Below are 24,250 nucleotides of genomic sequence, written 5' to 3' on the forward strand. Positions count from 1 at the left end.
CCAAGTCTTGCTTCATAGCTCATGCACTAACTCAACTCCTCTATTGTATCAAATCACAGAAGATATGCAATGACTACATCAACAGCAAACTGGTGCAGAGTTCATAAATGAAAGGCAAGAAAGTTTCATATGCTACAAAAAGGGCAGGAATTGTGTGATATAAAGACAAAAGTTCTGCCCCAGACTCCAGAAGCAGATGGTGTCCAGATACATGACAGAGACTCTAGGGTATGGATAATGTATGCTAAATAATTTAATTAAAGCAAACAATGCAGCCCATAAGCTCATGTGGACCATGCCTGAAGACTGCCTACTTAGATGTTTTTAGGCTAGGATTGCTTTAAAGAGTGTTACTCAAAGAGCAAATATGTCATGAAGCAAATTAATTCAATTGAAACACAAACTAATGTAATGAGACATACACCATATAATGTTTCCATTTTTGTACTAAGCATGCTAGTTCTTGTAAAAATACCTCAGTTGCCAGTAGGGATGTCATTGTGTAGGACTGTACAATTAACTGAAAAGCCTAGGCTTATCGGTTAATCTTCTCGAACACATGTATCCCCCTCTCTGTGTTTCTGTATCACAGGCAGCAAGGGCGAGGGTGGGAACTGGTGCCCACGAGGAGCTGGCTTAAAAGCTGTCTCCCCATGAGCACTGGATCTGCCTGCGCCCCCACTCTGTGCTGCTGCCTGAGCTCCCCGCAGACAGAGACTGCTCCACGGCAGCAGCCTCTGTCTGCAGAAGCTAGGACCCTTCCCTGGACAGGGGCTGCTGCCACCCCACGCTGCTGTCTCTTTGTCGGAGGCAGCAGCATGGGGTGGCAGGCTGCTAGTCTGTGCAGGGTGCTGGGTTTTCAACTAGACTATCTTCCACATGCAAACTAGGAATACTTTGCATGTGAATTTGGTATTAAAGCTTCTTTCAGTATTTGTCTAGCTTGTTAGGGCTAGGGAGTAAGATAGGAAAACCAGATTATGTGGACCTATATCCAAAAGTCTATATTCACCAAGAAAAGGTGAAACAAAAAACAAGTTAGGACTTCAGAGTCTGATCCACAGTTTGTCCCAAGAATGGACAAAGCTATGAAAAATACATATGGAAAATACTTGAACTTTAAACTTGATAAAATGTATAGATCTTTTCTATTTCCAGTTTTCTATCTTCCCTAATATTTGGCAAATCTTATGTTGCCTGGTTGGTCAAATATAGCTATCATTGTAGCAGAAATGCAAAACAGAACCTTTTCAAAAGTATATAAATTTCCCAAAGGGTTTCTATAAGTTCTCCAAAAATAGGTTAAGTCTCAAACTATAGCAACATTAAACATGGAAAAAAATGTTGCAAAGTTAAGCATTCAAAAGTTGGGAAATGCCTGAATTTAAGGTTGCCTGTACAATCTTAATTTGGCCCACTTGTGCATTTGCATTATGGTACAGTCTAAATACATGAACTCCATACTTTATATAAACACATACTTTATTTTCCACAGGAACCCTTTCACAGTAAGGGCACAGGACGATGGAGCTTGATTAACAAGCAGCTATGCAATATTTTGTTTTCTCCTCATTATGCAGTGTGCAGTTTAGACCTCATCAAATCCTGCTCTGAAACTGAATTAATTTTCCCATGGGTTTCTCTATGGTATTCATCACTCTAATAAGTGAGTGCTTCATAAATATTAGTGAATATTGACCTCTGTAAAACAAGCGGTACTATTATTCCCATTTTACAGATCGAGAATTGAAACACAAAATGTTTAAAGTCAAAATTTAATTTGGAGTCTTTTAGATAGTATGACCCAAGGGGGGCATTTACAATTTTACCGATCAGAACCAACATCTCAAAATCAACTCCAAAACCAAGACACACCGCCTGTGAAGATCATAGAGAATTAGCTTAAGATGCTCACAGAAAAGACATCCACAACTTAACAAGTGGGCCACTGACTTCTGCAGCAACTGCAGTGTCCAGGTAGATTTAAGATGTTCCATATAGCATGCACTGGAGTAACCCAACACACACACAGTGGAGTCTCCTAGCAGCACAGCTGCTGAATTCCACTGAGTAAGGCAGGGTGCAGGAATCTGGGAAACCAGACATTACTACATGCAAGAATCCTTACCATAGCAGGCACAAGAAAGGCTGGAGGCCCCCACTAGCCAATCAAATGACACTCCTTCTACACTGCTTGGCACAATTGTTCCCCTCCTTCCCCCACCCACTCTTCACTATGCAGAGTTCCCCCAAACAACCAGATCACATATTTGGAGGAGGCCCTTAGAGAGAAGACTTGTCCCACAGGCCAGGGCTGGCATATTTATAGAATTTTTCCAAGTCCCTCCCCGCCCCCACCTACCGAGACTCTGGAAGGCAGTTTAGGTGAGAAAGGGATGCGGGCTGTGGGAGGGAGTTTGGCTGGGGAAGGGGTGAAGAGTTGGGCTCTTAGAGGAAGTGTGGGTGCAGTGAGTGTTTGCATGCAGGCTCTAGGCTGGGACACGGGATTAGGGTACAGGTAGTGGTAGGGGTGCAGGCTTAGGGAGGCAGTTTGGGAGTAGAAGGGTGATGCATGAGGAAAGGGTGAAGGCAAGGGGTGCAATGATCCCATAAGTGAACCATATCACCTCTGGCAGCAGCTCCTAGGTGAGAGGGTCAAGGGGTTTCTACTTATTGATGTCCCCAGGCACAGCCCCCCTCACAGCTCACACTGACCACAAGAGTACTTGGGGCAGGGGCAGAGTTCAGACACACACACCTCAGGGATGTGCCAGGAGCTTCATACAGAGCAAGAAGAGAGAGGAAGCTGCTTTAGCCCCTCTGTGTTGCTGCTGGAAGTGGGAGCCATCAGACTTTTTCAACCTGACCCAGGGCGGTAGGCAGGGCTGGAAGGATACATGGAGAGAGACATGCAGGGACAGCAGGCAAGGCTGGGGGAGAGACCTGGACCCAAACTTTGTTGGTGCCAGGCCATGGGGTCAGGAATATTCCTGGAGTCTAGGCATCATGGGCCCATCTAAGTTGCAACCCCTGCTAAAGGAGTAACCATGAACCTGTTCCCAACTGAAAACAAGTTAGTCTGTGCAAGAAAGCAGTAATTGTGATGTTATTGATTTAAACTCCTGCAGTTCCTTGTATCCCTACTATCAGTGCAATTAACTTCCCCTACTCAGCTGTATCTCATGGTTTCCTTTTTCTCTCCTTCTGGTTTATGCACAGCATCACTTTGGGGCTTGAACAGTGCAATTCACCAAATTTTAAAATTAAGAAGTGTTTTACAATCTACAGGGAATCACAAAGGAAGTGAAATGACGTGTGTAACTTCTAAGCCCAGCTACTCTAAGCCCAGTTACTCTTATGTTGGATGTATACCCCACAACACAAAACTAAGATTTACCAAATAATTTAGAAAGCCTCATTTGGCAGGTCCACATTCCAGTAGCCCAAGAATCTAAAGGAATAGGAAACTGGCAGGTTGGATGTAGTGTCAGCTCTCTGAGGTTTGGAGAAATCCCCAAATTTAAAAACACATCGACATCAGATGCAATATCTAGGCACCATGGCATAAACCAAGGATGGACCTTCATTATTAACTTTGAATTCCCTGGCCAAATTCTCAAAACCAAAGACTAACCTCTAAAAATGTGCTTGCAACTGCAACTGTTTGCTGACAAAAAAAACAAAAAACAAAAAAAACCCAAAAAACAACAAACTGATGAACTTGTACATTTTGCAAGTGTATTTTTAGAAACCCATTGAAAATCTGGCCCTAAGGGTATAAAGTATATTTTGAAATTTTCTATAGAAATAGGACAAATGACTGTTTTGGAAGTACATACTATATATTGATTAGAAAGAAAGGACTCCTTACAAGACACTGGAGAACTTCTTGTTCCACTGAAATTAATGGAAGTTCTGAAATTCTGGCTCCAGCAAAATCAATGACAAATTATATTTTAATCAAGTAAACTTTACAGTCTATAATAAAAAGACAAATGCATATTTGTATATGATAAAACAGAATATGAATATATGTAGGTCAGCAATAGGCAACCTAAGCTAGTGAGTGGGCCACACGAGTAAGTGGAACTCAATCTCAGTGGGCTGCAAGATTGATGTAACCAAGATGGTCTCCTAGGATAGGATAATTTTGCTCACTGCGCTTGCATATCTAGAAATTGCAGGTTTGTCAACTGAACCATAGCAGGGGTTTGATTGAATGCAGAGGGGGCACACAACTTTTACAATCAATATTGTGAACAATCAGCATGTATCGCACTTCACACGCCTTTGCTTTATGAGCATGTCACTTCAGAAACACTGGTAGGAAAAATCTATGTAGATGGAAACCAGCAGAATCTGGCAACAAAATGGCAGATGAATTTTAATGTTGATAAATGCAAAGTAATGCATATTGGAAAACATAATCCCAGCTATATGTATAAAATGGTAGGGACTAAATTAGCTATTACCACTCAAAAGAGAGATCTTGAGTTTTGTGGATAGTTCTCTGAAAATGTGGAGCAGCAGTCAAAAACGCAAACAATGTTAGGAATAATTTTAAAAGGGATAGCGAATATGACAGAGAATAGCTTGTTGCCTCTATAAAAATCCATGGCATGCCCACATCTCGAATGCGGTGTGCAGCTGTGGTTGCCTCATAAAAATCATAGAATACTAAAACTGGAAGGGGCCACAAGAGGTCTTTGAGTCCAGTCCCCTATCCTTAGAACAGGACCAAGCACTGTCTAGAAGACTGTCCCTAATAGATGCCTATCCAACCTGCTCTTAAATATGTCAAGTGATGGAGATTCTACAACCTCCCTAGGCAATTAATTCCAGTGTTTAACCACCCTGACAGTTAGGAAGTTTTTTCCTAATGTCCAATCTAAATTTCCCTTGCTGCAATGTAAGTCCATTGCTTCTTGTCCTATTATCAGAGGTCAAGCAGAACAATTTTTCTCCCTCCTCCTTATAACACCCTTTTAGATGCTTGAAAACACCTATCATGTCCCCCCTCAGTCTTCTCTTTTCTAAACAAGCTCAATTCTTTCAGATTTCCCTCATAGCTCATATTTTCTAGATCTTTAATAATTTTTGTTGCTCTTCTCTGGACCTTCTCCAATTTCTCCACATCTTTCTTGAAATGTGGTACCCAGAACTGGACACAATACTCCAATTGAGGCCTAATCAATGCAGAGTAGAGCAGAAGAATAACTTCTCATGTCTTGCTCACAACACTCCTGTTACTGCATCCCAGAATCATGTTTGCTTTTTTTGCCACAGTGTCACACTGTTGACTCATATTTAAGCTTGTGGCCCACTATGACCCCTAAATTCCTTTCAGGAGTACTCCTTTCTAGACAATCACTTCTCATTCTGTATGTGTGAAATGAATTGTCCTCTCCTGTGTGGAGTACTTTGCATTTGTCCTTATTAAACTTCATCCTATTTACCTGAGACCATTTCTCTAGTTTGTCCAGATCATTTTGAATTATGACCCTATCCTCCAAAGCAGTTGCAACCCCTTCCTGCTTGGTATCATCTGCAAACTTAAGCATACAGCCTCTCCCCGACTTACGAACTGGTTAGGGACCAAGCAATTGGTCCATAATTCGGTTTGTTCGTAAGTCAGACCCCATAGAATTACACTCGACCGCGCTGTTCGTAAGCGCGGATCGCGTTTGAAACTCGGGGTCCACCATTTACGACAGCTTCGGTCATAAATGCAAACGGTCGTAAGTCGACAGTTCGCAACTCAGGGACCAGTTGGACTCTCTATGTCAATATCTAAATCGTTGATGAAGATATTGAACAGAACCAGTCCCAAAACAGACCCCTGTGGAACCCCACTGTGGAACCCCAATGGTTTGACTGCAAACCATTAACTACTACTCTCTGAGAAGGGTTATCCAGCCAGTTATGCACCCACTTGACAATAGCCCCCTCTATGTTGTATTTCTCTAATTTATTCATAAGAAGGTCATGCAACTTCGTAACAAATGCCAGGTATACCATGTCTACCACTTCTCTCATCCACAGGACTTGTTATCCTATCAAAGAAAGCTATGAGATTGGTTTAACGTGATATATTCTTCGAATCCATGCTGGCTGTTACCCATCACCTTATTATCTTCCAGATGTTTGCAGATGAATTCCTCCATTATCTGCTCCCTCATTTTTCCTGGCACAGAAGTTAAACTGACTGGTCTGTAGTTTCTTAGGTTGTTCTCATTTCTTTTTTTTTTTTATATATATATAGATGGGCACTATATTGGCCTTTTTCCAGTCTTCTGGAATCTTTCCTGACTTCCATGACTTTTCAAAGATGATAGCTGAAAGGTCAGATACCTGCTTTATTAGGTCCTTGAGTATTTTAGGGCACTTTTCATCAGGCTCTGGTGATATGAAAACATCTAACTTTTCTAAATGATTTTTAAATTGTCCTTTTTTTTAAACTTCTAAACCTACTTCATTTCCACTAGCATTCACTATGTTAGGCATCCCATCACCATCAATCTTTTTGACAAACTGAAACAAAGAAGTCATTAAGCACCTCTGCCATTTCCAAGTTTCCTGTTATTGTTTCTCCCCTCTTCACTGAGCAATGGACCTACCCTGTCCTTGGTCTTCCTCTTGCTTCTAATATATTTGTAGAATGTCTTCTTGATACCCTTCATGTCTCTAGTTAGATTTAGCTTGTTTTGTGCTTTTGCCTTTCTAATCTTGCCCCTGCATACCTGTGTTTTTTGCTGATATTCATCCTTTGTAATTTGACTTAGTTACCACTTTTTAGATTACTCTTGATTTTTAGATCAAGGAAGATCTCCTGGTTAAGCCAAGGTGTTCTCTCGCCATACTTTCTATCTTTCCTATGCAGTGGAATACCTTGCTTTTGGGCCCTAAATAATGTGCCTTTGAAAAACTGCCAACTGTCTTCAGTTGGTTTTCCTCAACCAGTCCTTGCTTCCCTTGGGACTTTACCTATCACCTCTCTGAGTTTACTGAAGTCTGCCTTCGTGAAATTCATTCTCTATTTTGCTGTTCTCCATTCTACGATACCTTGGAATCATCAACTCTATGTTTTCATGATCACTTTCACCCAAGATGTCTTCCACTTTCAAATTTTCAACCAGTTCCTCTTCATTTGTTAAAATCAAAACTAGAACAGCTTCTCCCCTAGTAGCTTTCTCAACTTTCTGAAATTAAAAGTTGTCTCCAATGCAGTCCAAGAATGTATTGGGTAATCTGTGCCCTGCTCTGTTAGTTTCCCAACATATGTTTGGATAGTTGAAGTTCCCCATCATCACCAAATTCTGCACAGTGGATGATTTTATTGTTTAAAAAAGCCTCATTTACCTCTTCTGGCTGGGTAGGTGGTCTGTAGTAGATCCCTAATATGACATCACCCTTGTTTTTTTACCCCTTTTAACCTAATGCAAAGACTCTCAACAAATCTGTCCCCTATGTCTATCATCACCTCAGTCCAAGTGTATACATTTTTCATAAATGTATTTTTTCCATATACATTTCCCTTTTTTCCCTGCCTATCCTTCTTGAGCACACTGTACCCTTCTATACCAATATTCCAATCATATGTATTATCTCACTGAGTCTCTCATGTCATCTCAAAAAAGATATGTTGGAATTGGAAAAAGTTCAGACAAGGGCAGCCAAAATGATTAAGGATTTGGAACGGCTGCCATGAGGTGAGATTAATAAATCTGGGACTTTTCAGCTTAGAAAAGAGGAGACTAAGGGGGGATATGTTAGAGGACTATAAAATCATGTCTAGTGTGGAGAAAGTAAGTAAAGAAAAGTTGTTTTCTTTCTTGCATAACACAAGAAGTAGGCGTCACCATATGAAATAGACAGAAGTTAGTTTAAAACAAACAAAAGGAAGTATTTTTTCACATAATGCAGTCAACCTGTGGAACTCCTTCTCAGAGGATGTTGAGAAGACCAGCACTTTAACAGGATACAAAACAGAACTAAATAAATTCATGGAGGATAGGTCCATCATTAGCTATTAGCCGGGATAGCCATAAGCTGGGAATGGGTAACAGGAGGGATCATTTGATGATTACTTATTCTGTTCACTTCCTCGGGGAGTGGGATACTGAGTTAGATGGACAGTATCAGGATACTGGGTTAGATGGTCCTTTGGTCTGTCCCAACCTTTGGTCTGTCCCAGTATGACCATTCTTTTGTTGTATAGGAGAATCAATTGTCAATAAAAATGTGACAATTCCTATGCCCAACTCTTGCAAGACAGTAAACAGTGTTACCAAGAGGTTATATTTAAAAAATAACAACTTCAGCATTGTGTGTCATATTGCATACATGTAAGTGAAATACAAGACATATTCAGAACCTGCTTTTCAACTGGGTTCTCTACAGTGCACTGAAGGCAGGATACAGCATGCCAACAGCTCTTCTCAGAGAAAATTTAATGCACAACAGCTGCAGTTTTATGTTCAATATGCTCATATACAGAACTTCAGCAAAAATATGCATAGGATTTTTCTGTCTGATAGGATTTTTATTATATTTCTTTAAGTTACAGCAGCATGTAGCTTGATGAGGATCTATCCAATCAGGCTTCTCTGCTTAACAAAAATTATTATATGGCTCTTGAAAAATCATGTACATGCTATATTGCTTTAATTAGTCATATTTACAATGTTTTACTTCAGAGTTGAACTCAAAACTTCCATGAAGCATAAATATGTATTGCTATATTGTGAGGACAAATTAAGGTTTAATTCACTGAAGTTGAATACAACTTTAGTTTTTGGTTGTGTAAATCTTCTTGAAGATCACTGATTTCCAGAAGGAAGAGTTAACTGAAACATGCACTTTCTTAAAACTCTATTATAATTTTTTTTCAACTGCAGCCTTCTTGACCATGAATATGGGACTATGGACTAAAGACAAATCTAAGCAGTAAACCAAAACACCACTAAAATATATAGTCAGATTGTAAGTGAACAAATACTTATCAAAACTGTATACAAAGTATGTCTTCTTATCATAACAACTGTTAATTAAATGTGATGCTCCAGAATCTCACCAGGGGTACATCTCCACAGTGTTATTGATTTCAATGGCATGAACATAATTGACACCAGATGGGAATCTCCTCCAATATATAGATGTGATATGGTTTGAACTGGGCATTAAGAATGAAATTTAAATCAAATTTGTCTAAATGCTAACATAAAACCTAGGGATGTAAAATCTCGTTTAATTGGTTAACCGGTTAAACATTATGTCTAACTGGTTAAAGGGGGCAGGCTGGAGCACCCCTCCCGCCATAGGTTTGGCCAGAGTAGCCTCTGCCTGTGGTGTGCCTCAGTTCCAGACACTGGAGCAGCCTCTGCCTGCGGGGCGCCCGGACCTGCTGCGGATAGGAGCTGCTCCAGACAGCCGGAGAAGTGCCTCTCTGCAGTGGGCCTCCCAATGAGGCTGGAGCAGCTCCTTGTCTGCGGCAGGCAAAGAGCTGCTCCAAATCCTACCAGTTAACAGTTAACTGGAACCTGTAAGCATCACCTTTAATGCATGATGCTTACCAGTTAACCTTTCACATCCCTAATAAAACCAGAAAATGCTAATGGAAAAATCATTAGCTCCTACAACTCCATCCACCTCTTCTCCCTATCTGAATCTGTTCATTGGGTTCTTGTCTCTTACAATATCAGTTACAAGACCCATAATCTCCCTTACAAAAATCAAACAAAATCTATCCAACTGTTTTCATTCCCGCTTGTTCCTCTTCCACGGTCTATCAATTTCCTTTCCCTTACTATTCTCTGAACTTAGTGTTCTGTCATGCTGCTCCCATATGTTTGCTAAGTCTTTTTCTCTGCCAAGCACCTTCTCTTCCCTTCACCCTTGAAATACCTCCTTAAATCCACTCCCTTCCACAATGACTTCCCCATTCTCCCTGCTCTAACAGCTGTGCCCTATCTGATCTTGCATCTGTTTCTCTTAGCTACCTTTGCAAACCCTTTCCAGTCCCTGCTCATATAAATAGCTCTACTGACCAAAAAACCAAGCCATGTCTGATGAAAGTCAGTGGTTTGTTATTTAGTTATTGACATTTCAAACTTGGTAATTTTACTTGTGGACAAATGGAGAAAAAAAATACACATACAGCTGCAATCATGTTCATCCCGCCAAAAGCAGAAGAACATAGCAGATACAAGTCAGCTGTCAGGAAACAGTGGCCTCTTTATTTAATGTTCAATAGTCTACTGTAATTAAGGAAACTGACCTGCCAATTGTCTGCTTAAAGTTGGTCCTTTCAAATCTTGCAACATATCGTCCAGTGGTACGTTTCATAACACTGTAGAAACATGTCCAAAGATATCAGTATTGCCAGAATTGTCTTCGAAAATTATGCCTACAACACTCCAACTAAATGTCATTACTGTATAAAAAAAATGTATATGCTGCAACACATAAGTATTCTCCTTATTTGTTATATACATTCACTATGCTATACTCACATAGATTAACATGACCCTGAACACATTCACTAAAATCGACATCACTGGAGTCAATTTAATGTTTGTCACAATTCTAGAATGATGGCCCAGATGAATGTGTTCGCTTCTCCTCCACCGAATGATCACAGCATAAACAGCGTATGATTCCCGCTACCTCCAGGTCCCAACTCTTTTGACCAACTATTGGGGGCAGGGGGAGAGCCTTCATGCCAATGACATCCTTAGCTGTTTCTGTAACTGTCTGCACAGCTGCCAATTGGCGTCAGTTGAGCTGCTAGTTATTGTGAAAGTTAAAAAAAGGACCCCGCCAGCTGTATTCTATGACTGGACCTGCATGCAATTCCCCTTGTTTGTGTCACACTTTTATCAGTGGTGGTGGGGCTCTCTGCAGAACAAGATGATCCATGCCACCTGTCTACCCCATAAATGGCAATTTCCTGAATTGCATGCTCAGCAATATTTGACAAAAAAGGCTATGTCTGACTGAACATTTCTTCCTATCATCCCAAGTAACATTAGAGGGGCAATACAACCAAATACTGTTCCACCAAAATCTGAAATGCAAAAATCCTCATACCTAACTGCTTCTTAAAGAAGTGGATCAGCGTGTAATAAGTGTAGTTTTTTGTTCATGTTTTGCTTTTCAGGGACCAAAGATTCTCAATGAGGAAGCTTTGGATCTGTTGGTCTCAGCGTGTCTATTTATATAGAACCATCCCACTGCATTGTAACTTAAACAATGCTTGTCATGTCCTAAGACACATTAGCATGCACCAGCCTTCTGAAAAGAGCCCCAGGAAGGACCCAGCTGGTTAGAGTCCTGATAGCAATCAGGACCCTGCTGGCTTAGCCAATCACCAGCCAAATTTATTACACAAAAGTAAGAGCTATCAATGGCAAACATTTGACTACTTCCTTCATCTCACCATCTGCTTCTTCTGCTGCTCACTTGAAAATTAATAAGGCTGTTATCTAAAGTCAGAAGCTAATGCTACATCTGTCTTCCTTAAAATTACAGATAATTACTAGACTGCACATAACCACTCTTGCAATTAACATGAACGTTCAATAGCCTCTAATCTGACAGGATCATTTCCTTTCCTAAAGAAAAGGCTACAGCATTTCATCTGCAATTGCAATCCCTGAATTAAACTGAACTGAGATTCAGTCTTTTCCCCTCATTCTGCATACAGAACAACCAAAGAATAACAGCAGCAAAATCAACTGTACCAAAATATAAATGTTGGCTGAAGGCAATAACAAATGTGCACCTATGGTACTTAAATATAAATAAAACGGAGGACTGCCCTTGTGTATATACATTACATCTACTAGCCCAACTCCTACTGCGTGGTTCTCAGGCCATAGTGAAAAAAAAAATAGATTGAGTTTTAAGAGGGATAAAAATCATCCTTAACACTTTTTTATTTTCATCTAGTTTGAGCCAGAGATAGAATAGCTAATGTTAAAGAGAAATTCAAGAGGCCTTAAAGAGTCCTAAAACTCCCAGACGTTAATATTTTCAAAGTATTCTAATTCCGTTTTCTTTAATCAGATACAGCTACCAGAGGTCAAAAATGGGAATTTTTCCCAAATAAAGTCATGATGAGGGAGTCTTAACTTGCACTAGGAGAATTCATTTCCACAAATGTTAGGGAAAACAATCTGAAGGAGAACATTGTAAACTTCTTTCCCAGTTACATCCCACTTGAAACACTGTTTAATCTTGAAGGGGCTGCTAGGTTAAAAAAAATCTTATTAAAAAAGACTGTCTGAATTAATAATATCTTAAAATATCAAAGAGTTTGAATATCTCACCATTAATGAAATCTACTGATTTGTTGAAAACCACAATAAAAACATAGAATTTAGTTTCACTGTCTCATCCTCAAATACTAGAGAATTTTTACATTTTGGATTGTAAGTCCCATGATGAACAGTTTATATCCAAACATACTCACTGAAGATTCAATTCAATGCAATGCAATGGAAATGTTGCTGTTAACAATAGAGCACTCTCTGCCCATCTGGCACTCCGAGCCCCTCCTGTATCCCAACCTCTGCCAAGCCCATCCCAGACTCAAGGTCCCTCAGAGAGGGTTCCCTGCAACCCCACCCACATTTCCGCATCAACTGCACTATAAACCGTGTTTTCTGAGTAGGGTTGACAGATGGTTTCAACAAAAATACCGGACACACTTGACATTACATCACAATCTACATTACATCTTATTTAGAAAATACCGGACATTTATATTTTCTCAATTTGTTTCCCAAACAGAAAGCTCAAATACTGGACTGTCCAGCTCAAAACCGGACATCTGGCAACCCTATTTCTGAGCAGATCAGAAATGCTTGTTTACTGAACTTCTCAGTTGGTGAAGTGCCAGATTTTACTGCCCTTTCCTTCCTCCAAGATACTTAAAAGGATGAAGTGGTTAATGTTCGTACCGCACTTTTAAAACATAAGATAGCACATAAATGTTATGTGCAATTCATATCTGCTGCATTTTTTTTGTCTTCCTCTTAAAGAGGGCAAAGGTTGTTTTCTGGAATCATTGCCTTCATTGTAATTCCTTTCTGGATTGGTCCATTTGTCATTTTACACCACTTCCACCACCTGGAATGAAGGGAGAACTTGACTTGATTTACATCTAGTCACTTTGCATGTTATTAGCAAACAATTAAGAAAAGCACAATCATGGCAAGCTAGCACAAATGAAAACCATGGAAAAATATTTTGCCATGAATGTGTGTTTGTGCCATTCATAGAAACAAGCAAGTGTACACCGACATATTTTTTTCTTTAAAGGGATATTGTCAAGCTTTTGAGACTTCAAATTACCTGTCTTTCCTTCCTCCCCTTACTCCTACTCCAGCGGTAGTCTAGCTTCTTCAAAACTCCCTGTCCCTGCTGTACGGCATGGCCAGGTAGCTCTGCAGGCATGCTGGCTCCATTTTCCCCACCATATTGCTGACTCCTAGCTCCTAGCCCATTGGCCAGGAACCAATACCAACAGGAGCTGCAAGGAGAGATGGGGTTTGCTGCCTGGAGCAGGAGGGATGGGTAGCTGCTGGTGAGCACCTGCTCCCCATCCAGCACTCCAAGTCACTCCTAACCCCCAACCTCCTGCTAGACTCAAGCCTTCTCCCATAGCCAGTGTCCTGCAGCCCCATCCATGCACTTGCCCCTGCATCCTCACCCCTGCACTTCAAACCCCTTCCTCTAAGGGCATGCCTACACAGCAGGGCTAAACTTGAAATAAGCTATGCACCGCTAATTGTGTAGCTTAAGTTGAAATCGCTTATTTCGACTTTTGGTGCTGTCCACACAGCAGTTATTTTGAGATAGAGCACTCTTCCCCCGGCTTCCCTTACTCCTTATACAACGAGGGTTACCAGAGTTGGAGTAAGAAGTCCTCCAGTTCAACATTATTCTGACATTATGTTGAAATAACAGTTTGTATTTACACACAAGCAGTTATTTCAGAATAGCACCAGACATAGCCTTAGTTAATCACCATTTTTAATTTACCAGCATCCCTCTCCTCCTCTCCCCCGTTGCTCCAGCATGCCAAATAAAAGGGCTTTTACTGTATAACTCTCCTTGTTTTACAGATGGGGAAAGTGGAAGCAAACATAGCAAACTCTTCCATATTTAGATGGCAAGAGCTAGGCACATAAGTGGAAATTTCAAACAAACATACTCAGCAATTGTTTAATAGCTCAGACTGAAACCAATGATAAAATTAGGTTAAACCTATCACTAAAATCATCAAAGCACCTGAGGTTCCATCTGAAAACTGGGCCATTTTTATGTATTTTAACTTTTGGAACCCACAGTTGAAAATTAGTAGACTATGTTGTAAAAGACTTCATTCAGCAATAGACAAACTAAGCTGGTGAGCAGTGTTCCCTGTAAGCTGAGTGCTTGGGCGGCCACCCAGGATAGATTCAAATGCCACCCAGCTGATTAGCATAGCACCAACAAGCAGCAGCACATATTTCTACATGCATCCATATATGCCTCGGTGCATATAGCAAAATTTATTCTGCACATCAGTGGGAAAAATTAGAGGAAGCCTTGCTAGTGAGTGGTTATCTCAGTGGGCTGCAAGACTGTCATAACTGAGAGGGTCTCCCAGGATAGCGATAGAAATGTAGCCGTGTTAGTCTGGGGTAATTGAAGCAAAATGCAGGACAATGTAGCACTTTAAAGACTAACAAGATGGTTTATTAGATGATGAGCTTTCGTGGGCCAGACCCACTTCCAGGGTGTTTTTGCTAACTGTGCTTGGATACCTAGAATTTTCGGGGTGTGCTGACTGAACCATAGCAGCGCTTTGACTAGATGCAAAGAGCATGCATGGCTCTCACAGTCAATTGTTGTGTGCAATCAGCATGTACCTCACTTCATGTGCCCTTGCTTTACATGCATGTCACTTTAGTAATACTGGTAGAGGAAAAAAAAACTATACAGACAGAAACCAGTGGAATCTGGCAACCCTAAATGTGCGCAACAGTAAACCAAATATCCTGTGGTCCACACAGGGAACTCCAATGAGAGGTTGCCCACCACTGACTTAACTGGAAAGTGGTAAGTTTTCTGGAAAAAAATTTTTGAGAAAGCTTTTGATAGAACATAGAAGGGAATTATATTTCCCTGCTGCAAAATTTGGTAAGTTGGTTTAAAAACCTACAGAACATAATAACGACCATTTTAAAATAATTTCTATAAAACTCTTTTGATTCAATTCCTATCAAATATCACTCAATTTTTCTACGTCCACATGCCAGGGATTCAATGGCAGAATTTAAAAAAATTCAGCAGTTTCTAGTTACCTCTGTGCAGGCAATTCACAAAGCCACACAATTTTCCATCACAAGAGAATTCAGATGCTGAGGGCCACATTGGCAGCTCTCAGTCCACAAAGGGCCACACCTAACTTGAATGAAATGGACTGCATTGCCTACATGCTGAACAGGAAAGTTTGGGATCATGTGGACAACAGATGGTCTATAGGCAACATGCAGAGTTATGCTCCATTCAAACAGCTAGCAGAACTAGATGCTCTGGAGTAAGCAATCTGTGAGCAAGAGTACTGGATTTCAAGCCAAAAGTCAATGATCATCTGCAGTCTGGATTAATTACTGCAATTTCAGTTTTTATTGTGCATACAGCATGAAGAAGTGTTTCATAATAAAAAATTTAAGTGCCAGTATCCCCCTCTCTCCCAATAAAGGAATACTGTTCATGCCAGGGCATATTCTCATCACATGTGGAAGGAACAAGGTGGCTAGCACAATTCTTGAGAGCAACGAAGACAGTTGCACAACTCATTTCCCAGGAACCGGACTGAAAACACATCCCACTATGTAAGCCAAGCCTTTGATTCTGGAACAAAAGTGGAGAGATGAAATAGAATAAAAAGAGTCATGAGGCACAAAGGAAAAAAGAATAAACTGAAATGTTCATGTAAAAAGTCCAAATAAAAGTTCTTACTTGTGCTGTGGAAACTGGAAAGGACAAATTTTGAAATGGATAGAAAAAGTGTAAGGGGTCTTAAAATGCTTTGCAATAGGAAGGTTCAGTATTTTGAAAATTCTTAAGCATTTGTTTTTCAAAGCACCTCAAACATTATCCCTCATAACATCCTTGTAAGAGCACTAACACCCTAATTTTACAGATGGGGAAAACAGAAGCAGAAAGTCCCCCCAAGAATTTGAGGATGTTAGTCAGTGTCATAAACAGGATTGAAACCCAGAGGTATCTAATTCTATAGTACCCAAGTCCATACTCATCCATTTTCTCTTCAAAAAAGAATTACAATGAGATTCCTCAAGAAGCACCTAGCCAATCGATGACCGATAGCAACATGGACACCTAACAAATTACATGTTTTAGTATTCTTACAATAATACCATCTAGCTTTTAGACAGCTTTTTTGTCCATAGACCTCCAACTGCTTTTAAAAGGTAAGTATTTTTATTCTCATTTTACTGAGATTGGGAAACTGAGGAATAGGGCAAGAAATGGCTTGCCCACAGTCATTCATCAATGCAGTTGTAGGTCAATAAAATCCAAGTCCAGTGCTCTAGTCACTAGGCTACATTGCCTCCGTGCCAAATGCAGTATCACTCCTCCAAACACTATGGCATCTCTCAGACCCATATGGCTTCTCTCAACACAAATCATCCTGGTAGATCTATTATATCCACTTTGAAAAATTATAAAAGTTTCTCACCAGTTGTCTCTAACCAGCATGATGCACACATCATCTGATCTGAAACCAACTAGCAGTTATACCAAAATACATCACCCTTCTTGTGAGAGAGTAAATATCATCGCCTTCATGGAAAAGTCAAAAGCATTCCTGCCCTCAGTCAAGAAATGGGCCAGCCTTTTTTGTAAGCTTCTGTAAGCTTCCAGAATCCCTTTAGAGAAAAAAGCACTCAGCTGCAAGAACAAAGTACTGAAGAACCAGCAGATCAATAAAATGAATAGAACCTCCCTCTCCATTTCACAAATAAATGAGCATGGTAGACAAATGAATCGTATCAGAAAAAGAGGAAAACTATAATGTTGGTGGTGCAGAACCCATTTCAAAATCACACCTGGCAACTGCATGAGAATTCTTGCATGTGCCATCTACTTGCACGAGTTTCTAGACTGACAGTTTCTCTAAGAAATATGAATGAGAGGTCTGAACATCTAGAAACACAGTTAATGGGAGTAGGATTCTAGTCTGAACTTCCTCAGTAAAAAATCAAAACAAGCCTCCCCCCCCCGGTCATTCTTTCAGTAATCTTAGGACATTTCCCTGCATAAAAACAAATACAAATTGTTTTTTATTATGAAGTTGGGGGGGGGGGGGGGGAAGAGAGAGAGAGAGAGAAAGAGAGAGAGAGAGAATGGAAAATCCAAGACCAGTCCACATTTACAGGATACATTTTTGAACATATAACACACAGAGAGAAGGTCAGAAAAGGTGCCAAGTGCTTGGCTCTAATCTGTTTGGCCCAGGAAATGATGAGGTTTTCCCAAACGAATAAATAAATATATGTCTTGAAGCCTCTCCACTTTAAAGTAAATAACATAGAGCTATGTAATTTAAGAACATCAAGGAGAACAAAAACAAAGAACAGAGAAAGAGACTGGGAGGCAACATGGAGGTATAAATCTGAAAAACGCTGAGTCTGTGGAGAAGGAAGATGGGGCAAAAGTTCACGAAGTGGCTTTCAAAGGCTGCTTTTTATAATAGCAATTGGACAGCATCCACATAAAGCATACATACCTTTAGCCATGGGTCTCCCCAATGCTGTTTTGAGAGCTGTTCCTCACAGTGAGGTCAGTCTTCCACAACACACAAGAATGGATACACTCCAAACCCCTAAAAAGTTTACAAGCTAAACATTCTCTTAGCAAAAAATCCTCTTGAAACTTGCCTCTCCCACCCATCCGCTGCCTCTGTATCAGAGCTTAGTGCATGAGCCTCCACCGCATGTGCTAAAAACTAGCTGGGTATCAGCTAAGGCTGTAGAACAGACTCATTATTCTCTGTAAATGGTCTCAATGCCACTACATGGGACAGAACTCCACACCCAGAAAGTATGCAGGTTACAACTGCATTACAGTTTTAACTCTGACACTTAGTTTGCATCCCCGTTAAAAAAAAGTGTGAAACAAGATAACACAATTTCAACAAAACTCTTCACCGCCTGACTCAAAATGCATCAAGGTCGATAAATTGGAACTGTCCAGTCAACATCAATGGACAGCATTAAGCCACTTCAGATGAACGGATGATATTCTGTAGATTGCTGAAAATACTATCAAAATAGAAAATGTTGCAAGAACTTGACACAAAAAGCAGCTAAAACAGAATGAAAATTAAGCACTCCAAAACAATATTTATACAGTTTGATGCCTTGCCAATAGCCCAAATAACAGTCAAGAGAGAACAAATAGAAGAAGTCGAGCAATATGTCTATTTGGGCCAAGAACTTAACATGTACCATGATAATGATGGTGAATAATGGTGGGAAGAAAGCAAGCTGATTGCAGTGCACTCAGTCCTATCAAGAATGTCCGGGGGGAGGGGGGAGAGGGAGGGAGAAATCAACCAATCAATACTCGCCAACCTCTTCAACTCAACAGTACTGCCAGCAATACTATGCTTCCGCGATACCTGGCTGGTGACAAAGATAAAGGAACTACAACTCTGTCACAAAGAGAGCTCTGGAAAGAAGAATTCTGGGGATTTCAATTCTTGATGACTTCCGAGTGCATTGATCAGATAGCCGAATGGAGTGAAGAAGGTTGTTGAAAGCAGGACAGTAAAATGTGGTAGGCCTGGTATATAGTCAGACTCACTGACAATCAATGGATTGCAGCTGTCACTGAATGGTACCCACTAGGGATGTTAAGTAGCGATTAATTTGCTAGTCGAGAGTTAATGGACTCCATTCGGCATTTCAAACCAGCAGCACCGTTTGGAACCCGGGGTCAGCTGGGGAGTCCCCAGCTGATCCCAGGCACCACCCAGCATTTCAAAGCAGCAGCGCCACAGGGAGAAGGGGGTTAGCTGGGAAGTCCTCAGCTGATCTTGGGCTCCATGCAGTGCTGTCTCTTTGAAATGCTGCACAGAGCCCGGGGTCCCCTCCACCCAGCATTTCAAAGTGGCAGTGCCACTTTTAAGTACCTCCATTCCCCCTCCCCTTGCTGCCTCTATCTGATAACTAGTCAATTATCCTGGCGACTATCCAATAAGCAAATGCATTTGCTTATCAGTCAACTAGTCCTTTATATCCCTAGTACTCACAGGAACCGAAACAATCACTGGCTGGCCTCCAGTGAGATGGCAAGATTTCATTTTGAAAAGACTTGGCTGCCCATGGAGAAGGAAGGCCAAGATAAAAGAATGGAAGACATGTCATATAGATTGACTGCACTGATCACAAGTTAAGAAGCTGAAGAACTAATTGATTAATGTTTCTCCATCTCTGCACTTCCTCCAAGTTGTCCACATCTTTCCAGAAGCGTGGCACCTACAAATGGACACAGTACTCTATTAGGGATGTAAAGGGTTGACCAAGTAACTGGTGGCCTGGCCAGGCTGGAGCAACCTCCCCCCCAACTCAACATGGCACGATGGGCCCAGTGCAAGCAGCCTCCAGCTGCTCAACCTGGCCACAACAGCCCAAGGCATAGCAGGCCCAGCCAGGCTGGAGCAACACCCTCACCTGCACCGCACCTGCCTGCCAACCTGCAGCAGTTCCCCACCCACAGGATCCGGGTTAACCCGTTAAATATAATATTTAACCGATTAACTTTTTGCATGGTATTTTACATCCCTATTTTCTAGATGAGGCCTGACCAGTGCTGAGCAGAATAGCACAATTTCCTCCTGTGTCCTTTTCCAGAGCAGAAGAAGATCTCTATCTCACTCGAAAGAGCTCTATCTCTATCTCGTCCCCCTCACCAAACAGAAGTTGCTCCAATAAAAGATCTCTCTTCCACCTTGTCTCTCTCAACTATTTTTTGTGAATACTCCCTAGGCAAACTCATGCCACAAAAGAGAAATGGCAGCCAGTATGGAGGGATCATACTTATTTGCCTCTAAATAGCAAGGGGTTAGAGGAAAAAAGGGAATATAATTGGACACAAAAGAAACTATATGATTTCTGGTTGTGAATACACAATCTGACCTTCTTGAGGGCTGGTAGATGTCATTGGCACACTGCTCAGAAGTCTCCTCGTTCTCTTTTTGGGCTCAATCCAGCAAAGCACTTACCTTTTAAAGAATGTGAGAAGACTATTCACATGCTGTAAGTGTAGGCTTAAATGCTTTGTTGAATTGGCCAGAGCGCTCAGCTCCTTGCAGGACAGTGCCCTTCTTCTCCTTGCCCCTTAAGCCAGCCAGATCATGCCCTGAAATGACTCTCCCTTTAATTCAGTTGTCACCAACTTATCAATCGCGACCAACCAGTCAACTGAGGCACCCCAAGAGTCGATCGCTGAGGCCAGCTGGCTGGATGACTGTCCTTCTTTGATCTAGTGCAGCTGGAGCGTGGTGCAGCCTCAGTGGGCTGAATGCTGCAGCCACCTGAACTGGATCAAAAAAGGAGCAGCCCTTAATTTGCTGAGGGGGCAGGGTAGGCAAGGTATACATGCCCCCCCCCCCACCCCAGCTCTTGCCTCCTGCTCTGGGAGGGGGTAGGGCTGAGTCCCCTCCACAGAGCCAGGGGTAGGCAGTTGGCACACATGACGCACCAGGGCATGGGCTGTGTGTAGGGTCAAGGAGCCCGTTCCCCAGTGCCTTGCTGCACCAGGCTAGGCTGGAGCCAGCCCTGGGCAGCCCCAGGCTCAGCCTGTCCCAGCCCCAGAGAGTAAGGGCTGGGCCGGACAGGGAAGAGACTCTGCCCCTACACCTGTCTTCACTCCAGCGCTGCTCCTGGGAGGCTACACTTTCCTTTACTCCCTACTTCTTTGCCTTCCCCTCCCCAGCTAGCTATTTGGCTGCATTCTCACCCTTTCTGTGTAACTCCTCCTACCCCCTCCCAACCACAAACTCCCTTTCATTCCCCCACCCCACACCCTCTCCTGCCACCAAACTACCTTCCTGACCCTGCCCTCCTCAATCTATCCTCTACACCCCACCTCCCACCCAGATCCTGCATCCCTATCCCACTCGCTGGCAGTCCTGTCCCATACATTGAGCCTCTCATTTTTGTTCCCACTTCAGAGCCTAAGGGGGTCCACAAAATCCACTAATTCTGGAACCCCCCAAAAGCCAATCTGTCCTATAGGAAGCCCTGAACCTCAGCCATCGCTATCCCTTCTCCTCACCCCATGGGGGCTTGAGTGCCAGAAGAGTGATGTGTCACAGTTTGGAGCCACACTACTGAGGGTTGGGGATTTTGGAGACGATTTTTTGCTTCTCACTTGTGTGGTCCCCAACAGATTTTTCTGTGGGTCAATGGCCCACGATGCCTGCCATAAATAAAGAAAACATTGAAACTTTTTGTGTTGGATATAATATTTTACTTTATTAAAATGAAGTCTGATTAAATACTTTAACTTTCTCATGTTAGTTTATCTGTTTAATAATTTAAATTAAACCCTTCTCCCCAGCTGCAGCACTAGCAAAATGGCTCAGGCGTAATTATGTAATTAACAGCGAGTTTCCACTAGCAACAGGTAGTCTGAGGAAAGGTTTGGAGAGGGTGGGGACTCAAGAAAGGGGTGGGGACTCAGAAAAAGAATGGGGTAGATCCCGGCTTGCCCTGACATTTAAAAAGCGATCTTGGGTGTGAAAAGGTTGGAGACCACTGCTTCAATAGAATCGGTCAGATCACTTGAGAGCAATGACACATATATACAGAGACACGCATGCCCTTCCCAATGGCTTAATACGGTATCTCCACATCAACCCTATTAGTCCACAGATTGAGGTCTAGAACTGCACTCTGAATTATTCTTCAGTAGACATATATAATATAAATCCATATCTTCCTCTACCATCTGTTATTACAAAAGGCCACATTCAGTTAAGTGGTCTACATAGCAAAGAATTTAACATTTTTCTAGAACCACAATGGCAAGTGCAGGCATCATTTAATCCAACAGCAATGACTGTGCTGTGAATTTCACACAAAAAGATTGCCTTTTCCCACCGAAGATCAGGCACCCTAGATGAATTCAAGCCCCTAGCTGAATACTCTACAGATCTCAGCAATTGTCCTGAGGCTTTTCTGGGAACTAACGCTTTCTTGGCTGCTACAATGGAAATACATGAATTTTTTCATAATAAATTGGGAAACAGCATCAATTTCCTCAGAGTAAAATACAAATAATTGCAAAACAGAGCTAAAGAGGGATAATTTTCAAGCATCATTCAGACTTTCTAATGCAATACTAGCAAGATACACGATTTACTTTCAAAGATTAACATTGGCTGTGGTTTCAGAGAATCAGATTGCTCTTTCCATTTATGGTGACCAGGGCCGGCTTGAGCCATTCCTATGCTCTGGGCAGTGGGCACGCGACGCATGTGCGCCTTCACCCCCGGGTGCACGTCACATGCGCGGCCCCGCCCCCAGGCGTGCTGTGAACCTTACAGCCGCAATCGGGCACGTGGCACCTGATGGCAGCTCTAAGGGGTGCCTCATGGCCGGGCGGCGGCGCCCCTTACAGCTACCTGGCTAGCCCCCCCCTTAATCCGGCCCCTGATGGTGACAAGTCTCAGAGGGTTAGCCACGTTAGTCTGTATCTGCAAAACAATGAGGAGTCTTGTGGCACTCTGAAGATTAACATTTATTTAGACATAAGCTTTCATGGTTAAAACCACTTTGTCAGATGCATGGAGTGGAAATCACAGAGGTATATACGTACTAGCATATAAAAAGAAGGCAATGTAGGACCAGTGTTAAAGCCAATTCGTTTAGGGTGAATGTGGCTCACTACCAGCAGTTGATGGGGAGGTATGAATACCAAGAGAGGCCAAACTATGTTTGTAGTGAGAACACCATTCTAAATCCTCATTTAGTCCTAATTTGCAAATGAACTGCAGCTCTGCTGTTTCTCTCTGTAGCCTGATTCTGAAGGGTTTTTTTGTAAAAGGATGGCTCCTTTTAAATCCATTACTGAGTGTCCAGGGAAGTTAAAGTATTTTACTACAGGTTTTTGTATGTTATCTTTCTTGATGTCTGATTTATGTTCACTTATCCTTTGGTGCAGAGATTGTCTGGTTGGCCAATATACATGGCAGAGGAGTACTGCTGGCACAATATGGTATACATCACATTAGTAGATATGCAGGTGGATGAGTCCCTGATGCTGCTGCTGATGTAGTTAGGTCCTGTGATGGCGTCGCTTGTATGGATATGTAGACAGAATTGGCAGTGAGGTCTGTTACAGGGATAGGTTCCCTGATTAGTGTTTCTGTGGTATAGATGCAGGGGACTGTCTGTAGACGAGTACCAAGCCTGCCTCCCAAGGTTTATGAGAGCACAGGATCATTTTCCCCCTCTTGGTATCCATACCTGCCCATTCCTATGATTTATTGTCCCTTATACCACTTAACAATCACACAATAGGTAAGGATTTATTTAATTCTGTTCAAACTGTTTTGTCTGGTACAGGTTTGGACGTGACTCTGATTTGATCAGTTACAACAGATGGCACTGAGACTCACCGAGAACTTGTGAAATGTCTGCAAGATCTGAACCTCAGTTTGATTTCCTATCACTGGGTAATCCACCAAATCACATTTTGTGCAAAGTTTAGCAATGTGTATGCTAAAGTAATGTTAATGGTGATTAAACTTGTCAACTTCCTTCAGTCCAAATTACTGCAACACAGACAGTTCAAAAGCTTTCTTTCAGAAGTATCTGCCGATTATGATGACTTGCTGGTTCATAAGGTCATCCGCTGGCTGAGCGGAGAGTAAGTAATAAAAAGGCTGTGGGAAATTTGAGTTCACATGGAAGAATATCTGTATAATGCTCCAGGGAAAAAGACAGAAAGGCCATACACATTTCTGAGGGATGCTGCAAGCACAAACATCCTGGCCTTCCATGCTAATTTGGCAGATACTTAAATGATTTCAACTTAAAGTTAGAGGGGGGAAATCATAATGTAGTGGCTCTCCACAGCGATGTCAACTCATTTCAAAACTGAGTCTCTTCAAAAGTGTTTTGGAAACTGGGGAGATGTTGCATTTCCTGAGGCTGCTAAG

The 24,250-nt window shown here is 41.8% G+C and overlaps 1 protein-coding gene across 7 annotated transcripts in view; it reads right to left on the reverse strand.

Moving 5' to 3' along the window:
• The window catches only part of AFAP1 (actin filament associated protein 1), a 172,897-nt gene that overhangs the window by 111,887 nt on the left and 36,760 nt on the right, over positions 1-24,250 (reverse strand). For 2 of the 7 annotated variants that reach the window (XM_075930797.1, XM_075930794.1), the window contains exon 2: positions 10,277-10,348. The exons of 4 other annotated variants lie outside the window; for them this stretch is intronic. In XM_075930797.1, coding sequence (XP_075786912.1) covers positions 10,277-10,322 — 46 coding nt within the window. In that variant the 5' untranslated portion in view covers positions 10,323-10,348. Of the gene's footprint in view, positions 1-10,276; positions 10,349-10,511; positions 10,536-24,250 lie in introns of those variants that run through there. One more of the 7 variants, XM_075930795.1, reaches the window with a different exon arrangement.

The sequence above is a fragment of the Pelodiscus sinensis genome, chromosome 5 (genome assembly GCF_049634645.1).
Source record: "Pelodiscus sinensis isolate JC-2024 chromosome 5, ASM4963464v1, whole genome shotgun sequence".
Taxonomy (NCBI): domain Eukaryota; kingdom Metazoa; phylum Chordata; order Testudines; family Trionychidae; genus Pelodiscus; species Pelodiscus sinensis.